At 40.8% G+C, this 26,117-nt stretch overlaps 2 protein-coding genes across 15 annotated transcripts in view; both read left to right on the top strand.

Annotated features, from left to right (window-relative positions):
- The first annotated feature begins 12,226 nt into the window (after positions 1-12,226).
- Positions 12,227-26,117, top strand: part of LOC309714095 (uncharacterized protein) — a 55,425-nt gene continuing 41,534 nt past the window's right edge. Inside the window, exons 1-5 of one of the 2 annotated variants that reach the window (XR_014278804.1) lie at positions 12,227-12,976; positions 14,123-14,199; positions 14,295-14,356; positions 14,632-14,771; positions 16,612-17,678. Coding sequence is in view for 1 of the 2 variants with exons in the window: in XM_082546233.1 (XP_082402359.1) it covers positions 12,836-12,976; positions 14,123-14,199; positions 14,295-14,356; positions 14,632-14,771; positions 16,612-16,857 (666 nt within the window). In the remaining variant the exon portion in view is untranslated. Of the gene's footprint in view, positions 12,977-14,122; positions 14,200-14,294; positions 14,357-14,631; positions 14,772-16,611; positions 17,836-26,117 lie in introns of those variants that run through there. The other variant, XM_082546233.1, reaches the window with a different exon arrangement.
- scrib (scribble planar cell polarity protein) overlaps positions 24,375-26,117 on the top strand; it is an 80,444-nt gene continuing 78,701 nt past the window's right edge. For 9 of the 13 annotated variants that reach the window (XM_082546228.1, XM_082546226.1, XM_082546230.1 and 6 more), the window contains exon 1: positions 24,376-25,490. In XM_082546228.1, coding sequence (XP_082402354.1) covers positions 25,332-25,490 — 159 coding nt within the window. In that variant the 5' untranslated portion in view covers positions 24,376-25,331. Of the gene's footprint in view, positions 25,491-26,117 lie in introns of all 13 variants that reach the window. The other 4 variants (XM_082546227.1, XM_082546219.1, XM_082546225.1 and 1 more) reach the window with 3 other exon arrangements.

Here is a 26,117-nt window from a genome sequence, read left to right as displayed (position 1 = left end):
TTGCGATAATATTACGATAATGTTGCGGTATGTTGCAGTCAACAAAAAGTTTTGCCTCGTGCTCACCCTACTTTCTGCTCATCACATTAGGTGCTGTGAACAAGTGAGTGCAACCACATTTATCTTATACCACACCCATGAGACACGCCCCACACCCATGCACCAATACAGTGAGTCCATTTAAACCAACCCACTTAGTCAGACGGAAACAACTCATATGGCTCCTACATACCGGCCCCTAATTATTTTAGAGCAATAATTACATCATACTTACCAGGTAGGAGACATATTGATAAACATGATCTATCCTTTATCAAGCATTCAAAGATACAATTTTAATTCAACATAATAAAATACACAGTAATACACATAGACATTTGGAAAAAGTCAGTCTTCATGACTCTTCTGCTTCCTGTAGAAGACACACTTTAGTGATCGGCCTGTCCAAACAACCAGTCTTTGTTTTAACATGAACCTGACGTACAAGTCCTTTACTGTCAGAAATTGCTTCCACAATCCTTCCAGTCACCCAAGAGTTACGAGGCGCAGAATCATCGACAACGATAACCACATCCCCAGGAATGAAGTTCCGTCCGATTCTCTGCCACTTCTGACGCTCTTGAAGCTGGGGCAGGTACTCCTTAACCCAGCGCTTCCAGAACAGGTCAGACATGTACTGTACTTGCCTCCATCGACGTCGTCCATACACGTCCCCCTTCTGAAACACTCCTGGTGGTATCAATGGCTTGGTCTTAAGCAGCAACAGATGGTTAGGAGTCAAGGCCTCCAAATCATTAGGATCAGTAGAGGCTTTAGTTATTGGTCTACTGTTCACAATAGCCTCTGCCTCACAAAGAACTGTACAAAGGCCTTCTTCGTCTAAATTCTGCACTTTCAAAATGGAATTTAACACCTTCCTGACAGACCTTATGAGACGTTCCCAAACACCGCCATGATGGGAACCAGCAGGGGGATTAAAGATCCACTTTATGCCCTTTTGCAGCAGCGTCTCATGAATCTGTGCCTGATTCCATCCTTCCACTGCCTCTTTCAACTCACGTTCACCACCCACAAAGTTCACAGAGAACACTTCTTCCAGTGTAATCTCCTGGTCCAGTATTATGTCATTTCCTCTGGGAATATTCTTGTCCGTTTGCTGTCGGTTTCCACAAAACATGAACCCAAAGTCACCAAAGAAACTGGAGAAGACATCGCTGTGAAAGCTGTGGTGACCCTCTTTGAGCCCGTACTCTCCATACACGTCATACCGTTTCCTTTTCTCCTTATCTGAGAGGACCTCATAGGCTGCCCCCAAGTCTGCAAACTTGTCCAGGGCTTGCGGGTCGTCTTGGTTTCTGTCGGGGTGTAACTGCAAAGCCAGCTTTCTGTAGGCCTTCTTGATGTCCCTGATTGATGCACTCTTGTATTCATTTGCATCAACAGCATGAACGAAAATGGCCATTTTAATCTCTGGATCATTAAAAGAGATCTTTCCAAAATCAAGGTTCACTGGCCAATTAATTTCTGGTTCAACGAGAAACTTTGGCCCTGACAACCAGGAATCATCCTTGATAGACTTCCATTTAAGGCTCGTAGCTCGCTGTTCTACAGCCTTCCTATTATTTGACATTTTTACCCGATTGCACCTAAAAGGTAAACCAATGGTGTAATGACAATTAACCAACTTAACAGAATCCATCACTGACTTCATAAACTGCTGATCTTCTCTAGACAAAGCAAATTGCTCATCCTGAGTGCATTCTGGAAAGTCAGTCTTCATTTGACGTTCCCACAGCTCATCCAATCTTGCCACGGAAATCCTATTAACACTCACATCAAAAATGTCAGTCTTACAATCCTCTCTGAGAGGACCATTCACCGTCCAACCCAGCATAGCTTTTACTGCATAGGGACCTCCATCCTGACTTCTAACAACCTCCCATGGCTCTAAAGCCTTGGGCACATTGGTCCCGATCAACAGGTCTACCCCGGAATTTATCTCCAGTATGTTAATATGGCGCAAATGTGGCCATCTGTCGAGATCTTCCTGTCGGGGAATATTACGTTGATGAACAGGCATGCTTTTCTGAGTAAATAAGTCAGGCAAGCCACAGTAGTGATCTAAATCCAAACCAGCTACTTCCAAATCTGAAACCACATAGCTACTGACCATTTTCTCCTGACCCATTGTCCGCAAAAGAATGCCAGTTTTACTTCCTGAAAGATTCAGTCTATTCATGAGCGCTTCCGTACAAAATGAAGCTGAGCTCCCAGGATCTAGAAAAGCATAGGTTATCAGCGACTGATTACCTTTCTTGGACTTCACTCTAACTGGTATTATGGACAGAGCACTATTTTGCTCACCGGCCCCAGTAACACCACTGCTTTGCACCGCACATGAAGGACCTTCATCTGGTGGCTCTCTCCCTCCTATAGTTTGCACTGCAACACTTTCCCTCTGCTTGGAGTGAATATGTAAGAGTGTGGGGTGTTTCTGATTACAAACTTTACACAAGAGACGTTTCCTACAGTCCTTGCTTCTGTGCCCAATGCGCAGACAACCAAAACACACACCATTCTCTTTCAAAAAAGATAATCTTTCAAAGTGCAACTTTCTTTCAAATGAAGGACACAAATCCAACATATGCCGTGCTCCACAAAACAAGCAGACCTTGGTCACAACTGAACCACTCTCTCGCCTCAATGCTGGCTCAATCTTCCCTTCCACCTTGGCCACTGTAGTAGCAAAACTACTCTGCTTAGCCTTAGGGTAAAACTGAGACTTATCCTTTCTCGCCTCTTTTCTGATGGCTGTTGGAGGATCCTGTACATCTCCAAACAATGGGTCACTTGCGATCTTAACTTGCCTTTCGACAAACTCAACAACGTCGCAAAAAACCACTTTACGTTGAAATCTTTCCTGCAGATCGCAGACAACATTCCTCCACTTATCCCTGAGCTTATAAGGCAACTTCTTTATAACTGCTTGCATATTAGCAGAGACATCCAACTCATGCAAGGACTCAACGTCTCCCATTGCATTACAACATTGCCTTAATAAAAACCCATATTCCTGCAAAGCCTTCACATCATCAGATTTTATAGATGGCCATTTACTGACCCTGTCAATGTAGGCAGCAGCAATTTTCAGCGAATTGCCAAAGTTCTCTTGGAGCAAAGATTTAGCTTTAGCATATCCATACTCAGCAGGCATATACTGACAGCTTCTGACCATTTCTCTTGGATGGCCTCTAGTGTATTGCTCGAGAAAATATAAACAATCCTTAGCACTGTGAGCTTGACTCTCCACCATGTGCTCAAAAGCTTTCATAAATGTTTGATATTGCAAAGGATCGCCATCAAATAACTGAATGTCACGCCTTGGTAGCAAAAACAGAGACTGCTGCTCAGCCAATAAACTTGTAATTTCATTTTGTTTCTTCAAAACTGTGACTAGATGATCATGACCCTCACCACCTTGCACTGTATGTGTAAGAGGTTTTGATTGTGCGTGAGACTGCGACATCATCTGAGTAGTTGAAACTGCACCTGGAAATACTTGATGTAACTTCGTCTCTGACTTTTCCAAAGAAACGACCTTGGGCCTTACATCCAATACCTGCGCTTGATGATCACTTGCATCAACACCCTGATATGGTTGCTCTGGTAACACAGGTTTGAACGTCGGAGCATTAGGATTTAAAACCGCTAAACGCCCCTGCTCTCGTTCTAAATACGAATTCATTCCATCAGATTTAACACTAGCAGCACTTGAGACTCGGGACATTTCAGAAGTTTTTAAAACATTCACCTTTGCTGCTGAGGCTGCTATTTCAGTTTCCAAGTCAAGCAGCTCCTTTCTTTTCTTAAGCTGTATTTCTTGTTCTTCCAAAGCATGCTTTTCTTTCAACAACCTCTGTCGAACAAGAAGGGCAGCCATGTCAGCTTCTGCCATTATGCGTGCTGACAAGGCAGATGAAACCATTGAGCCACTGAGTGATGATTTACTTTTCCTACAACTTTTGTTTCCAACATTAGAGACACTATCACTTGGATTAACATCATCTATCGCAGCACCCTTACTAACATTCCCGGCGATCTTAGAAGCACCAGAACCATTTCCAGCAGGTAATACATCAGAGGAATCAACACCAGGTGGATTTAAATGTGGCAAATCAAGCTCAGACACCCGACTTTTGCTCTCAGGGTTTCCTTTTGCATCATGAAGCCATCTCTTTATCTCTTCCATAAACTCAGTATTATGTGCTCGCACACTTATAAACCAAGCAGTTTGTTTTTCTTGCTCTTCTTGAGGAAGCAACGGAAGCAAAGTTTCATGCAGATGAATTGACTCATTAAGCAACACAGACAAATTCTCTAACTGAGCCTGAACAGTTGAAACATTATCCTCAGATTGCTTTAACTCTTTAATCATTTTTATGACCTTTTTAATTTTATTAATCTTAGTGTGACGTTCTGTTTGCAGTCTTTCAATCTGATTCTCCAAAGCCTTAGCAGTCGGTTTTGGCTGTCTTTTCTTTCCATCCACATCACCACATTGTATTAATTGGTGTGTCTCCATTTTTTCTTCAAAACATTACGAAATCCAAACGCTGAACTGCACCTATGCCACACAGCTTCATTCCAACGCCTCCACTTGATGACATTCACTTCATAAAACCTTGGACACACACACAATTAACAGGAGCAATATCCCCCACTATCTGCCTATTAAACCTAACTAACTTAACCTAGTCTTCCGTACATACTAGCGGTGGGTATTTATGTACCTCCATACCATCAGCTGTGAGAAAGACAAACTGTCTTAAACACAAACTGCGGCGGTACTCCCAAGCCAATGGCTTCAGCCGCCTGATGCACAATACCTAGAAAGTAAATCAGTACAACGCCTTGTGCAGCTGTACTGCTAAAACCTAACAGGGGAACAAGACTCCTGAACGAAATGTGCTCGTGTAGCCAAAGGCTTAATCTAAAAGCGGGTGGTAAAAGGCAACAGCAAACTACAAAACTATCATCAGTAAAACTCATCTATATATAAATAATCCAATAAAACCTACAAATTTTCTGTTGACAATTTGTTGCGGCTCTTCCAACCAGTGGCCGTGGCAGGCTAAACATGAGGACACCGATGACGCGCAACAATTAACGCACAAAACACTTCTGTATCATTTGCTTCTTTATTTTCACATGCAACTGTCCAAACCACAAATCAGCATATGGGATTAACTATCAAACAAACGCACAGACTGCACAAACAAATAACTGCAACTTACGAATAACTGCACTAGCTACTATGTCAAAATTACAAACTGGTCTATGGCATCAATTAGTGCACAAATATACAAACACCATCAAGTTACAGTCCAAATATATCACAATCATTCAAGCTGCTATCAATTGCGATCACGTTGTGTTCAATTTGCATTCATATTGCGATAATATTACGATCATGTTGCGGTATGTTGCAGTCAACAGAAAGTTTTGCCTCGTGCTCACCCTACCTTCTGCTCATCACATTAGGTGCTGTGAACAAGTGAGTGCAACCACATTTATCTTATACCACACCCATGAGACACGCCCCACACCCATGACCAATACAGTGAGTCCATTTAAACCAACCCACTTAGTCAGACGGAAACAACTCATATGGCTCCTACATTCTTATTACGTGTTTTATTTGGGTTTCCGGCAATGCGTTTAATTACCAAAATTAGAGGTGGGATAGCCTAACATATGAAACAGAAAATGACCGCTGTGTAATCCATTTATTTCAGTAACTGTATTCTAATTATCACCTATTTAAACTGTAAGTGTGACGAACTGGTTACTCATATTTTGTACTTTACATACCTAACACCTGTACATGTATTACTCCCCAACACTGCACTCAATAATGTTAATGTGGTTGTGTTGAGTAATACTGCGAGTGCTGATGTAAGAGCTTTGAGATGCATTTGTAGATATTATTACGTGTTTTACAGTCTTTATGGTGCTAGCTTAAAGTTACGGTGTAAAGGTTATCTTATATTGTGGTAAAGCGGTTACTATTTAAATGGTGTCTAGACAGAAATATTAACTCCTGTTATGACTAAGTTGCTAAGTTACTAGTTAATGAAGTTACCAGTAACATGGTTAAACGCATTCACAGATTCACAGTAAATATCCCGATTAGCTTCAATGGATCTATAATAAATTTCTGCTAGTTCTAGCGCTTCATTTAAACCGTATGATACTCATACTTACCCAGAGTCAGTGTAAAATAAAATTCTACCTGTGTGAACAAAGTCTGGCTCCTTTAATCCTGCATGACAAACTTCAGGATGCAGGTTTATTGACCCTCTTTCCTGCTGGCACACCTGTGACACCTGAGAGTCAGCTAGAAACTTACAGGAATGTTTACTTCATGCAAAGACTGATAGACTCTGTAATACTGTAAATGATCAGTAACTTAGGTTAATACTAAACATTTGTGCCTCTCTGTCTGTGCTGAACCATTTAGAATCAGGTTTTGAGTCAGGCTGCATTGAGTGTGGGACTTAAAAGCATTAGGCTTGAAGATGGTATGAAAATCTCTACTTACCTTCTACGCTATATTTTTGTTACTGATTTATTAATACATTTTACATTGTTTCTTTTGTTTATCAGTAGAGAGAACACAGATTTCAGAGGCGCAAAGAGAAGCACTGTTGCTTCATACTTAATACTTTAAAGCTGCATTAGGGGAAGACAAGAAGCAGAAGTACTTCCAGGCACAGCCGCAGTGAGGGAGCAGACACCTTACACTGAGTTCAGAGAAGTCAGAATTTCAAGAAGCGTCTGAAACAGCTCAGGTTTGGAAAGAAGCCTTTTATGTTGGGTGTTATAAAAAATATACACATATTTATAAATACATTTTATAATAACAACTATAATATTATTATAAATAGTAGTTATTCTCTTATTATTATAAATAAATATCAAACATTTCAGTTGATTTTCTATCACATATATTGTGTTAGCCCTGTGATAAACTGGCAGCCTGTCCTGCTTTTGCCCTGTGGCAGCTGGGATAGGCTTCAACCTCCCACTGTCACGATCCTGGGTCTTTTGACCCAGCGTTTTAAGTTTTAGTTTATTTTTGATGTTTATGGTTTATTTTTAAGTTCATTAGGTTATCTAAGCTCATTTGTTTATTTAGATTCCCCTTGTGTCTTCTACCCCTGTGTTTTAGTCTCCCTTTGCCCTTTATGTGTTTCATGCTGCGTGTCTTATGTTATCAAGTTTATATTGTCTTGTCTGCGTCTCATGTTTCCTGTTTTATTTTGAAGGTCTGTGTCCTATGTCAGTGTAGTCAGCTTTGCTTCCTTTGTCTCGTTATGTCAGAGTAGTGTCAGCTGTTTCCCCATGTGTTTCCACTTCCCCCTAATCACCCTTGTGTGTATTTATTCTGTGTGTTTCTGTTCATTCTTTGTCAAGTTGTCTGTTGTTCCATGTCTCCAGGAGTTTCCATGTTTATGTTTTTTGCAACGTTCAAGGTTTTGTTCTTTGCCTTTTGTGTTTAGCATTCAGTTTTCCCAGTTTAGTTCTAGTTAGGTTCTTTCTTGTGTGCATCTGCCTTTTGTTTTTGTACTCTTTTATCAGCCACATTAAACGGCTCGCTTTTAACCTGACCATGTTTTACCCAACAGACATTTATTTCAGTGACTCTTTTGAATTTAACGGACTTTGGATTATTTCCTGTGCAGGAGGAGGAGAAGGAGGCTATTCGGTAGTGATGGGCAGATGAAGCTTCATGAAGCACTGAAGCTTTTCATCCAATTGGTTCATCCCAGCGCAAAGCTTCTTGAAGCTTCATTTGCTCTAGCAGGACACCTACTGGACGTAAAAATATTAGTTGGCATGAATTTGAAGAGTGTGGCCTTTTGCACACAGCCTGTAAATGTCAACAACAAAAGGAGTGTGTAAAACATGTATATTGTAGTGATGGCAGTATACTGTGTATATTTATACTGGCAGTATGGAAAATGATCATTTACTGTGAGGTGAGGTGTGGTTGGGGTGTGGACAGTAGTTGTGCTTTTGTAACGTTGAGGTATGGACAGCTACACACTTCTGCCTGTTCACATTCTGTAAAAACTAAATGTTCACTGCTTTTATGACCTTTTTAGTGGGGAGAGCATAGCTAGGATTTAATGATTTAACAAATCTTTTGAATCCTTTGTCCTCCACATTGCTAAATGGCTGGGAGTCCTCGATCACCATGCTAACCAGGTCTTCATCTATTTGAGATTGTTCTCCTGAGGAAAGACAATAAAGACAAAGCACAAATATAAATATCACACACGTAACTTATAACAGTTGTATAATATTGTTATATCATTTAGCAACATTACTGCATGCTATATTATCATTGCATTTGATGGCTCACCTGGTCTTGCTCCTCAATCAGCGTTCCCCTTATTCTCATGCAAAGCTCTGTAGTGCCTAAGCATGGATGAGGTGTTGTTGTTATATCCCAGCTCCCTGGCACATAGCAAACACTTCACCTTGTACAAAAGTAAAGACAGCTTAAATAAAGCCTGCAGACGAGCGGTGAGCAGTAGCTAACATTCTTTAATCAAAACACACAAAGAACAGACAAGCAAGCTTGATGAAGTCCCTGCATGACCGCGGGACAGACGGTCAGCAGAGTCTCCCTGAGCCTAGCATGGCTCTCAGTTAAATACCTTCTCCAGGAACAAAAGGCAGTACACAGCTGTTTCACACCTTAAGGTTCACACTCCCTTGCTACCTCCCAGAGTCCTCAAAGACACAAAAGACTCTTCCTGTGGAGTTGTCTGCTTCCCCCAACTTCCTTACTAGACCCCCAGCATTTGTCTTACTGTATGAGTGTGAGACATGTTAAAATCCAGTGGCACCAAGGTATCATACAATAAAATAATGTGATTAATGCATAAGTAAAAGAAATTCCTATACATGCCCCTTCCTGATTTCTTATGTTTTAACATGTTTGTTACACTTACATGTTTCCAATTTCAAATGTTAACACAGATGTTCAGAGTAAATACAGATTGTAGTTTTTCAAATGATGATTTCATTTAGTTTGGGGAAACAGCTCTCCAACTTTACCTCATGTAGAAAAAGTCATTTCCTTCTAAACCTAATAAGTGGTTTTGTCATCTAGCAAGAACTGCAGTCAAGCATTTGCAATAACTAATAAAAAAAGCACTTGGGACAATTGTGTTGGTGACAGCTTTTGTTATAATATCAATAATATTTCTATGAATATGGGATACTGTTACATGTTTGCATAGACTTTTGTGGAATATGGAGACACTCCTGGCATTATATGAGCAAAGTGAGACTCATTTTTTAGGGTTGGTGGAGATGAGTGTGAAGATCCAAACAATCCCTGTCAGTGATGGAGAAGCTTTGATGAAAATATTTGGTAAAAAGTTCACCAGCATGAAGGAAATGAAGTTTCAAACTTTCCTTAGGAGGAGCCCAGCACGCCTGCTTAAAGAATAGTAAGTGTGGCGATGTGGATGCTTGCAGCGACTGCTGTATAGAGGCCATCCTGCTACACATGAAACACATCAGAGTCATAATTGTTATTTTAGTCACGTGTTTGTTTATTATCCTTATTGTTTTATCTGGGACAGTTTGCAGACATCTCAGAGAGAGGAGACACCAGCATCTGAACAGAGACTCAAACCAGCAACCTGCAGCTCCCTGCTTGGCTGCTCCAGTTTTCTCCTCACTCATGTTGCCCACCAGTGATTTCTAGCTGCCCACCCACACAGCAGGCTAGAATATGCGCTGAGCCTCAGCACCCAATACTTGGACATGTTTTCTTTATTAAACAATGAACCAGACCCCAAAAAGTAAACAGCTGTTATTGCTAGGCAACGGGAGCAGCATTTGGAGATGCAGCACCTGACATTCCTGACCATGTGGGCGGAGCATGCATGAAATGGAATGTTTAGTAGAACTGTGCAACACAAGCACTTAGTTCCAGCATGTTTCATTGTATCCAGACACAGCTAGAGACACATCTACAGCAGCATCTCTGTGCAGGACAAACGACAGTTGACGAAGAAACATCGAAAACTTCACTTCACTCCTCTACAAAACGTTGGTTCCTTTGTTTAAAGGCCAAAATGAATCAAGGGAGATCGAGAAGAGGATCGGCGAGTGCTTCACCTCACAATATAGTACAGCTGATTCATTTTAAATTTCAAATGATACAGGCTGAAAATGTCAAATTAAAAGAAGAGGCAGAAAAATCAAGAGGAGAAGCTAAAAATTCAAAGTTTGAAACTGAAGTAGTATTGCAGGAATTACTGGATGTGGGTCTCAAACTTAAAGGAGAGAAGATAAGAAAACAACAGGCAGAAAACGAGAATGAAAACATGAAGAAAGAACTGTTGCAAGCTCAAAAAGCATTGGAGGAAGAGAAAAGCACAGCACAAGAAGCCAAAAATAAATATCAAACTGCAAAGAAGGAGGCAGAAAATGTGATGCAGGAATTACAGGAGGTGCAGGAAGCTTTTGAAGAGGAAAAAAGCAAAATGCAGTTGGCAACACAAGACGCTGCAAATGTAATGGCTGAAGCTGAAACACTAAGGAAGGAATTACTGCATGTGAAGCAACAACTTGAAGAGGAGAAAAAATGTAAACACGAGACAGAAAATGAGATTGAAAATATGAAGAAAGAATTGTTGGAAGCTCAAAAAGTGTTGGAGGAAGAGAAAATTAAAATACAGGAAGCAAAGAAAGAAATGGAAGATACAAAGAGTTACACTCAAAACATGAAGGAGGAACTGATGAAAGTGCAAGAGGAACTTGCAGAAGGGAAAATTGAGTTGAAGGTATTCAAGAAAGAAACGACGGTGACCAAGAAAGGCTGCAAAGATGAACTTAAAGAAATACAAAAGCACAAAAAGGAAGCTAAAGAGCTCCTCAAACACAAAGGGAAACTGGCCAAACAGCAGCTGAAAGAAACATTTAAAGATGCCGAGGAGCAGCTCAACAAAACCTTAAAAGAGCTGAAGGCAAAAGAAAAGCAAGCCGAGGACAGGAGGGGATTCTGGAGCAGACTGCTGAGAAAGAACTGACCCAGCAGCATCTTCCTCCTTCCCCCTCTCTCAACCTTTCTTTCACAAAAATCCCCCCAAACTTTACTTGGGACGTTTGTTTGTTTTTTAAAAACTCTATTCTGAATGCATGTACTGACATACAAAAATAAAATTGCCATAACTTGACCTCATGTTGCCTGCTTCTTTTCTTGTGTGTCTGTGGATGTAAAACAGTAACACACTTTCTGCTCTGTGTGTTTTTAATTGCAAATAAATGCAATATGTTTTCATTTTAAAATGCAGTGCAAAAAACTTCTGCTTTAAATCTTTCTTTTTTTTTTTAGCAAAAAGCTTTTTTTTTTGCCTGTTGTGGAAGTTTTCCATTTAACATAAATTGTATTGCACCATCAATATTATGGAAATACATCTTCTGTAGAAATTTACATACCTTGTTGGGAGGAATAAGATCAAAATGTTCCCACACAGGTGAGGATATCCTCCTCTTCTTAGCTGGCTCCATTCTCTCCTGACTTTCTCTCATAAACCTCCAAACTGTCTCCAAATTCTCACTAACCGCAACTCTCCATCAAACACCCACATTTTTGAATGAAGTCTGAGGGGTTTATATCGCTGTCGTAGCTCGCGGCAAAGTTCGAACCACTTCCTGAACCAGTCACGTGGTACAGCCGGGCAGCGAGGCTTCATCATTTTCAGCTCCTCCCATAAATGAAGCAAGCCTCGATACGCGCATCGCAGAAACGCTCCCTCAATTACTCGACACAAGCTTTGAAGCCTCGATAGAGAACGTCACATCACTACTATTCGGGCTCAGATGACCCGGATAGCCACGGCTAACCCAAGGTTTCTGGATTTTCTTGCCTGATGATTTAAAGAACTTTGTTACTGCCTCAACCTCAGTAGTAATATAAAGGCACTTTTTTAACTAGTTTAGGAGCACTTTTCTTTTGTGCTCTGAAAGACACAGAGGCTAGTAGTTTTTAAAACAGAGTACCACAAACAACATGTATCCTTTTAGAAATAAACTTTTCTTGTGATACTTCTAAAAACCACATATTCTTAACTAGCCACAATAGCACTGTATCGACCCCCCAGTGTTCCTTTAATGCAACCTATAATTGTCTAGTAGCCACACAAACGCACTGCAACAGTAAGACTTGATGAGACAGAGGGGGTTACAGGTAGGGCCCCAACAGTCAGCAAAACAAGTCATAAAACAATAAAAGCTGCATACTTATCAAGAGCATCCCAGCACACACATCCCAACTGTAGTTCCATAGTTTTTCACCTTTTTTCTTTACAAACTGCTCTTTTCATCTCTCCATGTCAGAGGTCAACTGAAACCAAGTCCACCTATATAAAAACACCCCATCAGACACACAGTATTTTCCTCAGCACTTCACAACTTTCGCAAGGTATATCGTTTTAACTTTTTTTTTCGGACCCCGGACACAGCGCTGTGAGGTAGTTAGCACACAATTTGGCCATGTAGAAAGCATCGTTTGTTTGGAACGCGTCATCACTGTTCATACGAGTTTAATTTAATCAAACCTCATTTTAGGATCTACGTGGCTCCTCATCACTCGCCGATTCATCATTTTATTTAAATATCAGAATTTTCAGAATGGTGATCCAAGCGGGACACAGAGGCTGCTAGTTTTAACGCACCAGAATGCCGCAAATATAAATAAAAGCCTGACTATCGAGTGAGCCTAGCCGCAGCGACACCTTTCTTTCAAATGGATGCCTGCAGGTGCGTTGGAGCCGACTTTGCTACCCGCACAGAGCGTTTCGGACAGTCGGGCACTGCTTATGCAATAAAGAAAAACAACAATACAGCATGTTTCTCTGCTCCAAGACATCCGCGGTCCTTTCACACGGTAAGCATGTCTGTTATACCCAGCGCATAAATGTCTGTATGTCAGCGCTGATTAAACCCTGTTTAAAATGTGACACGTTTGTTGTCCAAAAACATTTCCTCTAAATTTGCAAAGTTACTGATTTAAAATCTGCTCTAAGAAATATTTCCTGTGATCTAAAATTTGGCACATTTATATTTGTGTCTGGTAACAACAGCAGCAAATGTGCTGTACAGCTGATTCTTTTGAGGGTGTAGCGCCTTCAAAGGTTGACGTAGGCACCATGTAGAGTTATAAAACGGGGTTTATTCTGGTCTCGGGAGAACTGCTCAAAGAAGAAAACGATTTTTTTTAAAAACATCACATCAAAATGCATTCTTCTACTTTGTGTAAATCAATCACAACGTAATTAATCACAGAAAATAAAACATTTAAAGAACACAAGCAAAGTAAGCTGACCTCCAGGAGGGGCTAAATAGTCCTTTGTGGCCTTACTGTCTTTTTCTAACTTATTTCTTGCACTTATTTAATTTTGAACATTACTTTTTCCATGTGTGGAGCTAACCATGTGTGCTAGCAAAAAAGGGGTTGGGTGGAGACCCAAAAATGCAACCAACTCTACATTCCACTGTTCATCACCAGATGGTGCAAAAGCGCAAGATCCAGACATAAAGCATCAAATCCAAAAGTCCTTTACAGAGGGTTTTTATCATTATTATTATTATTATTTATTATTTAACTAACTTTTTAAATGTTTCACACATTAAACATTAATGCATGAATGGATGTGTATTTTAAAATGAAATACTTACAGAAGACATTGTTAATTATTAACAGCTTAATTATTGTGCTTTGTATATGCTACATGTATATATAGTACATGCAGTATGACAGGAACACAGAGGTTTAGTGCCAGACTTCACATAAAAAGTATCAACTATGTTAGGATCCATGATTATCATGTGTGGTGTTAGTTTACATTAGTGGCTCCTCTCATGAAGGTGTGTGGATCTCTCACCTCTCTCCAAATTGTGGTTGTGTGTTTGATGCTGAAACAGATGAAGACTGCTGATTGGCTGAAGTAGGGTACAATATATTTTTTTGGTTTTTGGTTTGGGCAGTGCTCACCGCTACATTAAATAAACTGCTGCTCGTGTGTGTTTGTAGGTTCTCAGTCATCCAGCTCATGGTTGTCTAAGGAGCCTGGAAACACTTCAGCCACCTGGAAATACCCAGCCTGCAGAGTACATCATATGATTTATTGATTTATTTTGTGTTCATGTCACATGGATGGATGTGAAATTAATTTATGATTGTTTTGTTTTTTGTCTGTTTCTAGAGGAGACGTCGTTCAGGTTGCAGGACTTAGTGGTTATAGAGTAAATGCCACCGGCCACACACGTAAGACCATATTTTGTTTGATTATTTCACAGTTAATGCTAGAATCTGATTTCGGTTTCTGTGACTGTTTTATACTTACATTTATGTTTTTTGTTTAATACTGAATGAAGAACAAGTTTTTTTCTTTTTGTAAATTTTGGAGTAGATATACTGTGCGCCAAGTTCCTTGTTTAAAAATCATTTGGAAACATAACAAAAGATGAAACATCATTCTACTCACAATTTTAGCTTTTGAAAGATTATGAATAACTTTTGTTCTTTTCCTTTTTCTCTAGTCCCTGATGAACCACCTAATCTTCAGTGTGCAGACATGTGTGTTGCTGACTGTGAGCCTACCAGATACTCTCAGTGTACTGCATATGTGCCATGTAACAACAGGCTGTGTCTGGAAGAATATCAAGTAGATGCACGTGGGGTTAGTTAACTGCTAATATTACTGTATATCATCTGTGTATGTTTTAGATATTTTGGGGAGCACAAACTACATTTCTCTTCTCTCAGGGTGATTCTGGTGGTGGAGTGATTTACAACAACATGATTTATGGTGTAATCAGTTCTGGTTTTGAACGTGTCTGTACTGGACCAGCTGTTACTGTGAATGTTTGTTCTGACATGAACTGGATAAATCAGAAAATTGCTCAAAATAATGGAAAATAACTGAATGAAAATAACATCCAGAATAAACAATCATCTCTACATGAAACTTGTGTGCTGTGTGTTGTTTCTACTCTAGAATATCTTCATGTTAACTGCAAATTGTGAACCTTTTTCTTTGGTCTAAAATATTGTGTCAGATTTGCAGCTTGTGTGTGTTTGAATGTGGTGTCAGGTGTGTAGCAGCTCATCCTGTTGTTCAGAAACTCTCAGACTCACACTGTGAAGATGCAGAAAGGCTTTCTGATCAGACATGCCACCAATCAGCTGCAGGGCCTGAACATGATAGACTTCATAAATCTGAGTTGATTGTTGGGGGTGGAAATGTTTACGTGGAGGCTGTTGGCCTCCGTGCACTGAGGGCATTAAAATAAATACAGTAACCATCAAAATAAGTTTTGTTGATAAAATACATTTCTTGAAACCGTCCATTGTTTTGTCCGAACTCTAAAAACTGAATCCAATTTTCAAACTAAAAGCAGTGCTTTCAAAATTTACACTAAAGCAAAAAACCTACAAGAACAAAAAATAAACAAAATAAAATTATAGTACATAGCGACATATGTGTTTTATTTCTCATAACACATCATTTCCATCTTGTCTTCAGTCCTGCATTTTTATACTTCTAAGACCAAAATGAAAACTAAACTCTTCATATTCACAAACACTATTTGTTTCAGGATTTCATCATGATTCATTTTCCATATGAGGCAGTGCTTTCAAATTACTTTTGAAGTAGTACAGAGAAATTACTCTTCTCCTCGTCTTTTAAATTGCATCAATATTTTCCAACTGAGCAGTAAAAGGACACGGAACTCAAACATGAAGCATCAACGTGATGTTTAGATGTCAATTAATATTACAATAAGAGACTAAAGTAACTCGCTTTGAACACTTCAGTTTTCTCTCTTGATGCTGCTGTTTGTTTCCTCCCCCACTTGTATTTTTCTGCACTTCAGTGAATGTGCATAGCGCCCTCTGTTGTATGTTTGGGAGAACTGCACTACATTGTCATCAAACGAAACTGTGCAGAGGTGGAAAATGAGCAAAGGAAGCACATCAACTGAAGAAGCTTCTTGGATCAGAAGTTAAACATCATCCAGAACCTTAAAGAAGTAAAGTCGCTTTCTTTCCAGGCTCCTTAGACAACCATGACCTGGATGACTGAGAACCTACAAACACACGAGCAGCAGTTTATTTAATGTGGACCTGAGCAGTGCCCAAACCAACAACCAAACAATTTTTACTGAACCCTACTTCAGCCAATCAGCAGTCTTTATCTCTTTCAGCATCAAACACAAACCACACCTTGAAGAGAGGTGACAAATCCACAAACACCTTCAAATGTAAACACACATCACACATGATGAACATGGATCCTAACATAGTTGATACTTTTTTTTGTAAAGCCTGATACTAAATGTATGCAGGCCACCTGAACTGCTTTTTCTCGAGTGCCGCCCACTGGGTTGGTCACTAGAACTGTGTGTTGCCATCACTGGAGCTGTGGTTGGTCTTTTAGATTATTTAGACTGGGACTGTTTTTTGTTGATTAGGCGGCATGGTGTCCTGACGGCTGCCTCTGTTGTTTTTTTTCCCAGGAGGAGGAGAGTGGAGCACAGGTGGACAGCAGCCATGGGAGCAGAGAGCACAGAGTTTTGGGTGAAGACATGACACAGGAGTCGAGGGAGCTCAAGGGATTATTGTGTTGTCTTATTTACTCCACTGTAAATAAAGAGCACTGTCCATCGCACGAGTCCTGCTTTTGGGTCCTCCTTCCCCACTTCACAAACACTGAAACTAATTATACAGGTAATAATAAAGGAACCAGAAGTTCACATCTATAGCTTTAAATTTGGATAAATCTGTCAACACAACCATCAATAATAGAATAAAATACAAACAAACACTGAAACTAATGAAAAATTACACATGATATATGAACTGTGGAAACTAACTGAACAATAAAACTCAGAATAAACAAATTCAAACATTATATGAAAGGTATAAACTGATTTGCATCTTATTGATTTGCAGGCTCACTTTGCTCCAGGACTTGACGACTGGCCCAACCCGTACAGTCTTTGGCTCTTAATACTGAATGTTGAAAACTGATACTCATGGACACCTTATTTCAGCCTCTTTACTTTGCATAAGAGACCCAAAGCATTACATTAACATGATGTTGTCTAGTGGACCAGCACGTCCATTACATGTTTTGCCGTTATTGCTGTTTGTTACGAGTTCAAATATTGAGGGTGAGCACAAAACAATAATGGTCCAGAAGAGCTTCGGTCAAACAATGATTTTAATGAACACGCGCGTGGGGAGATGAACACTGCCCACAGACAGCATCGATCTCCGCCCAATGATACACAAGCAGTTGTTTTATACCATCAGGGTTTACGTTTATGACGCCCCCTCATGCGTCAAGCAGATACAATACATGCATAAGTTTCAAAACCACAAATGTTCTGTTGACGACTTTGGACACATTTAAAAGGACATCTTCTCCGTCTCGAGGCCAGGTGCTTCCTATTAATCTTCTAACTCTCGCTTATCTCCTGGAACAAACTGTCCCTTAGGCAGACACAATTTTGCAGTCACAAGCTTTTGCAAACTATTATTTGAACTCTTACCTAAATATGAGTCTAACTACTGTTTGTGTGTGTGTGTCTCGACCTCCAACGCACTCAGCCTCACCCCGCCCGTTGATGCTTCTAACCTTTTACCAGACAGCTCTCTGTGATAGGTGTAATAATCTTAACTAAGAACATGTGTAATCTATTGAATAAATGCTTTGATGAAATGATAATTAATGTAATGGTAATGATGATGGTTATGAATAGTAGCTGTAAAATATTTCCCTGATCTCCACACTCCCGCTTTTGACCTCTTGACCACAAGAGGTCACCATACGTTGCTTGTGTCACTCCTCGGCCCACTCAGCTGCTTCCATGTCCATCAATGGCATCATGGGCCCGGGTCACCGTTCCCTCTCTAGCCGTCCTCTGGCCCAGGGAATGAGACAACACCCTCTGAGACATCAGACAAAAACAAACACCTTTCCCTACTACGCCTCCCACACTCATCTCCTCAATTGGTCTCTTAATTCTTCAAACTTGGTTCAAGCTAGCATGTTTGGGACTCTCTAATCAAAAGCGAGCCTGACTTATGGCCTTGGGTCCCTATTTCGTCTACCTTTAACAACGGTGGGAGTGAAGCTCCCGTGGAATGTGCTCTCTGTCTCCTCTATTATCAGAAAAAGCAAGGTCCTGACTCTCTGAAAACAGTATTTCTTATAACTCAGCAGTATAATGCATCATAAAACAATATCATTCATTCACAATAAATCAGCAGCCTAATGTAATACAAATCAGTTTAACAAATGTAATAGTTATCACCTTCTTCTAATTCAGGAGAATAATGCAAACTAAAACTACATAATAATTTCACAATCATTAATCAGGGGCATAACGTGGCATAAGATAATATAATAATCTCACAGTCCCCCTTTGATCTCTTTTAAAAGAGATCACTTACACCCTAGAATCCAGGTTTGCGAGGTCCATTTCTTCTTCTTAGTCCTGAGGCCCTGTGTCCCCGTTTAACGAGTGGACCATATTGGATGACCTCTGTGTTTGCACAGTTCAGATGCAAGAAAAACTATGATTACAACAACAATAGTAGTTACAGATGACACTCCCATCGCTCTCCAGTTCTCCCACAGCTTTATCTTGGTGCTCCAGTTTCCCCAACCTCATTTTGGTGCCACCTTGTACCTTTCAAACGTACTCAGACTAGAACCTCTGTCCAAGGAGCTTTTAACCTTTACTTTATTGCTGCAGCTATCAGTGTCTTCCAGTCGGGTGATTCTCTGCTCTTCTTTCTTCGACCTCAGGGGTTAGACCACCCTTCAGTCGTTGCACAGATCAGGGGATTATTCTGCCCCGATTTTCAAACAACGATCTGTGTATTCTGGGGTCACAGCCGTGTCCCCCTTTTTACCAAGAGCCTCTCGAACCTCGTTGGTCTGGTGTTCCTGGTTTTTTGCCAACCCCTTCATGGTTATTGCTGTGTTTATGGGATCCATCCTTTTGAGGTGACTAGCTAGAGCCCAAACTGCATGACCCTTGGCCCCAGTTGCTGTCTCGGCAGTCTCCACGCCTATCTCTGCTGCGAAGGATCCTCATATCTCCGTGACCTCGTCTGGTGTCTGTTCCTTTCTCTGTAAGACAGAAAACCAAAACACCTCTCTGCCTAGCCTTAATAATCTAATGTTGTTATTCATTGTTCCTCGAGTGATTCAAAATTGGTTTAGAATATTCAGAATGTTCAGGACTCTCTGGCCCAGGGACTTATTCTAATCATAATCTATGTGTGTGTAAGCGTGTTTGCATTTAGCCCTCTGCACTCAAAGTCAATACCTGCAATATATCAGTCCGGTCCATCACGCCGAACGAAGCTTATGACCTTCTAAAGACTGAGTGCCAACTCATTATGAGCACATTTGCAATGCGTATATGAAAATAAAAATAACCACTTATTTTAGTAAAAGAAATCAAAAACAAATTAACCATTTTTACTTCTAATCTTTGCCACCTTTTTACAAAAATCATGTGTTTCTTTCAGCCTTCCGTCCTACGATTTCCTCTCCAGTGCGATACTCAGCTTCTCATGAACACAGGGATTTTATCCTCTAAACCAGGGGTCACTAACAGGCGGACCGGGGTCCGAGTCCGGACCCAGTCGCCATCCTATATGGACCCGGACCTATAGTTAACAAAATATTAAATTATATTTAATTTTGACGGGGCGATTCAATTTTAAGCGGTAACCTTACATTGTATTAGACCAGGGAACATACTAACCAATTGTGTGCGAGTTACGCCACCCACGTGACACTACTTAGCCAATCACATCTGCGCATTCAAGGCGATCGCAACGCTGAGTGCAGACACAGACAGACAGAGGAAAGACATGGTGAGAGGTGAATGACAAGCGAGACGATTAACGATACAGTGAGACAAGACGTGAGCGGGAGTCACAAGAGGTAAAACAACTATGGCGCTTTCAAAAAAGAGAAAAGTAGACACCGAAAATAGAACTTTCAAGACTGAATGGACTGACGCATATATGTTCATTCTTCCGGCCGCAAGCAGCAAACCAGTGTGTCTCATATGTTCAGAAACCGTGGCACTGATTAAAAGTGGCAATGTCAAACGCCACTATGAGACAAAGCACAAAGCTTTTGAACAATCATACCCACCCAAGTCTGAACTCAGGTCCCAGAAAATTAGCAGTCTCAGAGCCCAATATGATCAGTCCACAAGGATCTTAACCAGTTCTTTCACCGCCCAACAACGTGCTCATGAATGTTCCCTCAGAGTTGCTTGGATTTTAGGTCAACACAAAAAGCCCTTTGCAGGTGTTGTCAAAGAGTGCATGAGTGCAGTAGCAGAAACATTACTTGAGGGTAAACAAAAAGAAGAGCTTCATGACAAAATAAAGCAAATACCTATGTCAGCATCAACAGCCACAAAGAGAAGTGAATTATTAGCTCAGGATGTGCTATCCCAGCTGGAAGAAGCTATTCATAAGACACCATGTGTAGGCTTGGCTGTAGATGAGTCCACTGATGTGTCTGACAATGCTCAGCTGTTAGTTTATGTAAGGTTCTTCAACAATGATAAGAAAGAGTTCTGTGAAGACCTGCTAGGTGTAACTTCCCTTCACAGCACTACAAGAGGAGAGGATATTTACCTGGCCATTAAGGAAATGTTAACAAAGCGAGGAATAGAGCCAAACCAAGTGGTTTCAATAACCACAGATGGAGCCCCTGCTATGATGGGGAGAGAGAAAGGAGCTGTAGCAAGAATGAAAGAGGACAATCCCGAGCTAATCTCTTATCATTGCATTATTCATCAGTCAGTGTTATGCTCCACCCTGTCAGACGAGTATGCTGAGGTGATGAAAACAATGATGAAAATGATTAATTTTCTCAGGGCATCTTCTTCTTGTCAGCATCGCATGCTCAGGGAATTTCTCAGAGAAGTTGATGCACACGCTGATGATCTTCTGCTTCACAACAATGTGAGATGGCTTAGCAAAGGCAGGGCATTGGAGCGATTTTGGTCCATCAGAAGTGAAGTAGCAGCTTTCTTGGAAGAGCTGGAAAGTCAAAAAGCAACAAACTTTTCTCTCTTTTTAAATGATGGGAAAAACATGGATATTGTGGCCTTTTTGGTTGATATCACTTCACACCTGAATGAACTGAATTTGAAGCTGCAGGGCAAGGACAATTCAATTTGTGAACTGATGACAGCTGTCCGCTGCTTTCAGAGGAAACTTGAAGTGTTCAAAGAAGACCTGCAAGGAGACTATGCACACTTCCCAACAGTGAAGGAACAGGCTCAGGGACAGAGAGATGTGTCCTCTTTTGTTGACTTTGTTGATAAGCTGATTGAAAACTTCAGCAAACGTTTTGATAGCTTCAGCTTTGGACAGCAGCTCACCATGTTCATAAAGAACCCATTTGCCATCACTGATGTCAGAGGGTTCTCAAAGGAAGTCACACAGCACTTCAAGTGGGCAAATGCTGGGCCTCTTCAAATGCAACTAATTGATCTCCAAGCAGATGTGGCCCTGAAAGAGCAGTTTGGAAGAACTGAACCTGCCACTTTCTGGCCCCAATTGGTCTCTGAGACAGCTTTCCCAAATCTGAGGAAAGTAGCCCTGTACATCTTGACCATGTTTGGCTCCACATACAGCTGTGAGGCAGCTTTCTCCACAATGAACATAATAAAAACTAAATATCGTTCCAGGATCACCAATGAGCACCTACACATGTGTATGAGAATGGCCCTGACACCATTCCAGCCCAGATTTAAAATCCTAGTAGAGCGAACTAAAGCTCAGTTCTCTCACTGAACAACAGAAAGTTGGGACGTGGAATATAAGGGGGTGAAAGAAAGAGAAACTGTAAAATTGTTAAAATGTTTTGATGTTATCTGTTGAAAATGTATTGAGACTGTTTAGTCGAGATGTAAAATGTAAAGAAAAAGGGAAACTTTTTTTTTCTGAAATTAAGCACTTTGTTTTAAGATGCACAATTTAGCCATTTTATTTATTTTCTCTAATTCATTTTAAACAGCAGCCCTATTTCTAATGTAGGCCTACTGTGTGTTTCAGTGTTAACAATAAATTTTGTTGAAATGTTTTAACTTGTATTTTCATTGATTTGACAGTCTATTGTTCATACGTTCAGATATAAATTAAAAAAAAAAAAAAGGTTGCTTCTCTATCACAATCATAACGTAAGTTAGACATTATGATGTCCCGGACCTCTGCTTGAGAAGATTTTCTCCAACTGGACCTCCTCAAATTTTAGTTTAATACCCCTGGTTTAGAGGCTGTAATTTCTGCAAAAGGCGGACCTACTAAATATTGATTTCATTTCCTTTTTTTTTTTTTTTTTTTTTTGTGGTGCCTAAATTTATGCACCTGCCTGATTTTGTAGCATGGGAGATGGGTGGTCTCGTAGGGTGTCTTGCATTGAAATCTGCTGCAGTGACCCGGTTACTGAGTTCACCAGATATCAACACAATTTCGATCCGCTCCTCACGTGTTAACCTCTTCGACATGTCAATGGCTGTGAACAAAGAGAAACTTGTAAATAACTCACGAAAGAATAAAGTTACATTGAAACCAAGCACACCATTGTTTTTCTTGTGACATTACCAATAAGTCTGATGTGTCACATGGCCCTCTTCCTATTGAAAAAAACAAAAGTTATGTCCAAGATGGCTGACTTCTAAATGGTCACCATGGTCACCACCCATCTTGAGGAGTTTGCCCCCTCACATATACTAATGTGCCACAAACAGGACTTTAATATCACCAACCATTCCCATTTTATTACGGTGTATCCATATAAATGGCCCACCCTGTATATTACTTTCAATGCTGATCATGACATTTTAATTCAAATGCTCTGTGATTTGGTTGGTTTTCATCACACCTAAAAGATAGAAGTGTTTATGGTCCAGTTAGTACCTTCAGTTAGATCTGGAGAAATAGAGATTCAGTCAGGGGTTCCTCAGGGATCAGCTCTTGGTCCAGTACTCTTTAACCTTTACATGTTTTGCATGGTACTATCAGAAAGAAGTTAATGGCCATTAACTTAGAAGTTTCTAAGTTAATGGCATTAACTTAGAAAAAAAACCCCCAAACTTAGATAATTCATATCTCTAACTGACTTCCGAGAAACTGTTTAATTTGGAGGACTATCCAAATCATCAGTAGGATGACTTCAACTCGTTTGGAATGCAGCAGCCACAGTCCTTACACACACATGGAAAAGTTACCATCCAGTTAAAAGATCTGCTCTTGAAGACCTGACAGGTTTAGTAGGGTTTTAGACACTGAGCAAGTCATAGACGATAGGTGCACCCATCCATTTTCTTCCACTTTTCCAGTTCAGGGTCACAGGGAGACAGCACTGCAGCCTATCCCAGCTGTCACGGGGCAGGGTATACCCTGGACAGGTTACCAGTCTATCACAGGGCTAACAGAGAGAGACAGGCAAATATTCACACATTCACACCTAGTTTAGAGTTGGTAGTTAACCTAACCCCACTACCCAGATGTCTTTGGGGTGTGGGAGGAAGCCGGAGAACCCAAACAGACTGATATTTGACAGTATTATCTGTTTGATCCCAGTTCAACACAAAATTACCTTTAAAATCCTTCTACTAGTTCATTAAGCACTCAGTGATTTGGCCCAATAGTACATCGATGACTTGCTCAGTGTCCATAACCCTACTAGACCTTTCAGGTCACCAAGTCCGATCTTTTAACTGCTGCCAGAATTAGATCTAAGTGTGCTGATGATGCTTTTAGTTATTGTGGTCCTGTTTACTGGAACAATCTGAACTGATCTCTGCATACATTTAAACACAGACTCAGAAAGGTTTTATGTTAAAAGCTCTACATTTAACTCTCTTTGTGTGTGTGTGTTTTAACTTATATTTTACTTCTTTGTAAAAATGTGCTATATCAGTTTTATGGTATAAAAATTGTATATTCGTTGTATATTCCTGTTTATGCTTTATGTGTAAAAATCTGAGCCATACAAGGATTCTTGCAGATATATGCATTATTGCAGTTTAAAATAAAACTAAAGCCTAAGTTAAATAGTAAAAAGCCTATAAGCATTATGACCATTTTGACCATTAGATGAAAATATAATTTTATTTTCTTTTACTAGCATGTGTTTGAAAAGCTTTTCTCCTTAACCTTGCTGAGAAATACCGCTAGGTGGTGTAATAAAGCAAGTCGTGGCCTCCGTTACAGAGGCGCAAAGCGGCGATGCTCCAGCTCAACCGAGCCCAGCCCCCCACACGGCAAACCGGCCTGCCTCGGTGCAACAGGGGAGGTAAGCGCGGCTGCGCACGGAGCTCCAGCACTTGCTACTGGCATTTTCACGCACGTCGGACTAAAAGAAAACTAACTGGGAAGTTTATTTGGATAATTTTGAGATGTCGCTAATATACCCCAAAGGCCGGCGTTTTCCATAGGTTTTATTATATCAGTATTAGCTAACGGCAGCTAGGCACAAAGACGTGCAGTCATCTATACTAGCCGATGCTGGCTAACTAACTAGCTTGAGGACATCCTACTATCATACTCGGGTTAATCTCTGCTGACTCGCTCTCTGTGCTGCGTTAGCTGTTTCGTTGTAGCCGTTTTATCTGTACCACAAGTCAAGTGGCTGTGTGTGTTTTTTGCAGTCGCCACTCATGAGTGCGACACTTGGAGCAGCCTTTCTGCGTAGCGGGCTTGTTTCGTGGTGCATGTTTTCCAGCTAGCCGCGGCAGAGCTCGGGTCTGATTCGGGGGATGTGGTGGCAGTAGAAAAACAAGCTAACGATACTCTCGTCAGTACGAAGAAGTGAGGAAACACTTGATCCGAGTGGGAGTTCTCGTTTTCTTTTTTTCGTTCATTCTTTCTTTTTTTTTCGTTGTTGTTTACGTTGATCGTGATCCCGGGCTGGATGACGCTGACGCGGACCTGACAATCACTGGACACGGCTGAACTGAAACGGGGAATATCGCTAACAGATCGAAAGGATTATTTTGTGTCCCTTAAGTGGATTTCGGCCTCTTGTTAAGGATCTTCGTGTGAGCACAGCAAGTGTTTGACCCTCCAGCAAAAATACCCTCTCTCCTAGAGCGACCTTTTACCCCCACAGCTTCACCCTCCGATGCGGAGATTGCAGTAGCACCGGCAACCAGACCCCCCTCCCCTCCGGCGGCCGGACATGCTGAAGTGTATCCCCCTGTGGCGCTGCAACCGCCACGTCGAGTCGGTGGACAAGCGGCATTGCAACTTGCAGACGGTTCCTGATGAAATATTTCGATACAGCCGCAGTTTGGAGGAGCTTCTCCTTGATGCCAATCAACTCAAAGAGCTACCAAAGGTATGCAGAGAATTTAAAACACCCATATACCAATACCCAGAGGGTGAGTCAGTACATGTCACTGCGCCAAATCCACATTTGCTAACAGTTGAGAATCACTCACCTGTTGTAGAGAAAAAAGGTGACATAACCAATAAAGCAGTTTGCATAATGTCAGCTGCTCAGGTACTTCCTCCTTATCAGTGCTGCCTCATTCCTTGCTTGGAAATGAGTTGCAGTGTTGTAACAACACATTCATTACAAAGTTGTGCTGCACATATGTTAGTGGATAGTGGGGCCAGTAATCAGTCCTTCTACAGTCAAAGCCATTAGTTGGTGTTACCTTATTTGCAATGGATTTATCTTGGCTTTTCTATTTTTTAAGTATATAAGTGAATTAAATCCTAAGTAAAAAAAAACAAAAAACCCCAATCCAGTATCATTTGTGTGTTTTTTGTCAAGAACAGTAGAGTGCTGATAAGCCAGAGTTTATCAATAGAAGAAAAAGTAGAGTATGGCGTAAATACTGGGGTGTTATTGTCTGTTAAGAAGAGTATAGAGGGTAGATGGACTAGCTCGGATCAAAACAGCTGGCATGCACAGTGTTGCCTGTAGCATTGGCCAGTTGGATTGGATGCAGCCTCTTGA

The sequence above is a fragment of the Aulonocara stuartgranti genome, assembly GCF_965226115.1.
Source record: "Aulonocara stuartgranti genome assembly, chromosome: 9".
Taxonomy (NCBI): Eukaryota; Metazoa; Chordata; class Actinopteri; order Cichliformes; family Cichlidae; genus Aulonocara; species Aulonocara stuartgranti.
This window is presented reverse-complemented; position numbering and strand designations above follow the sequence as displayed.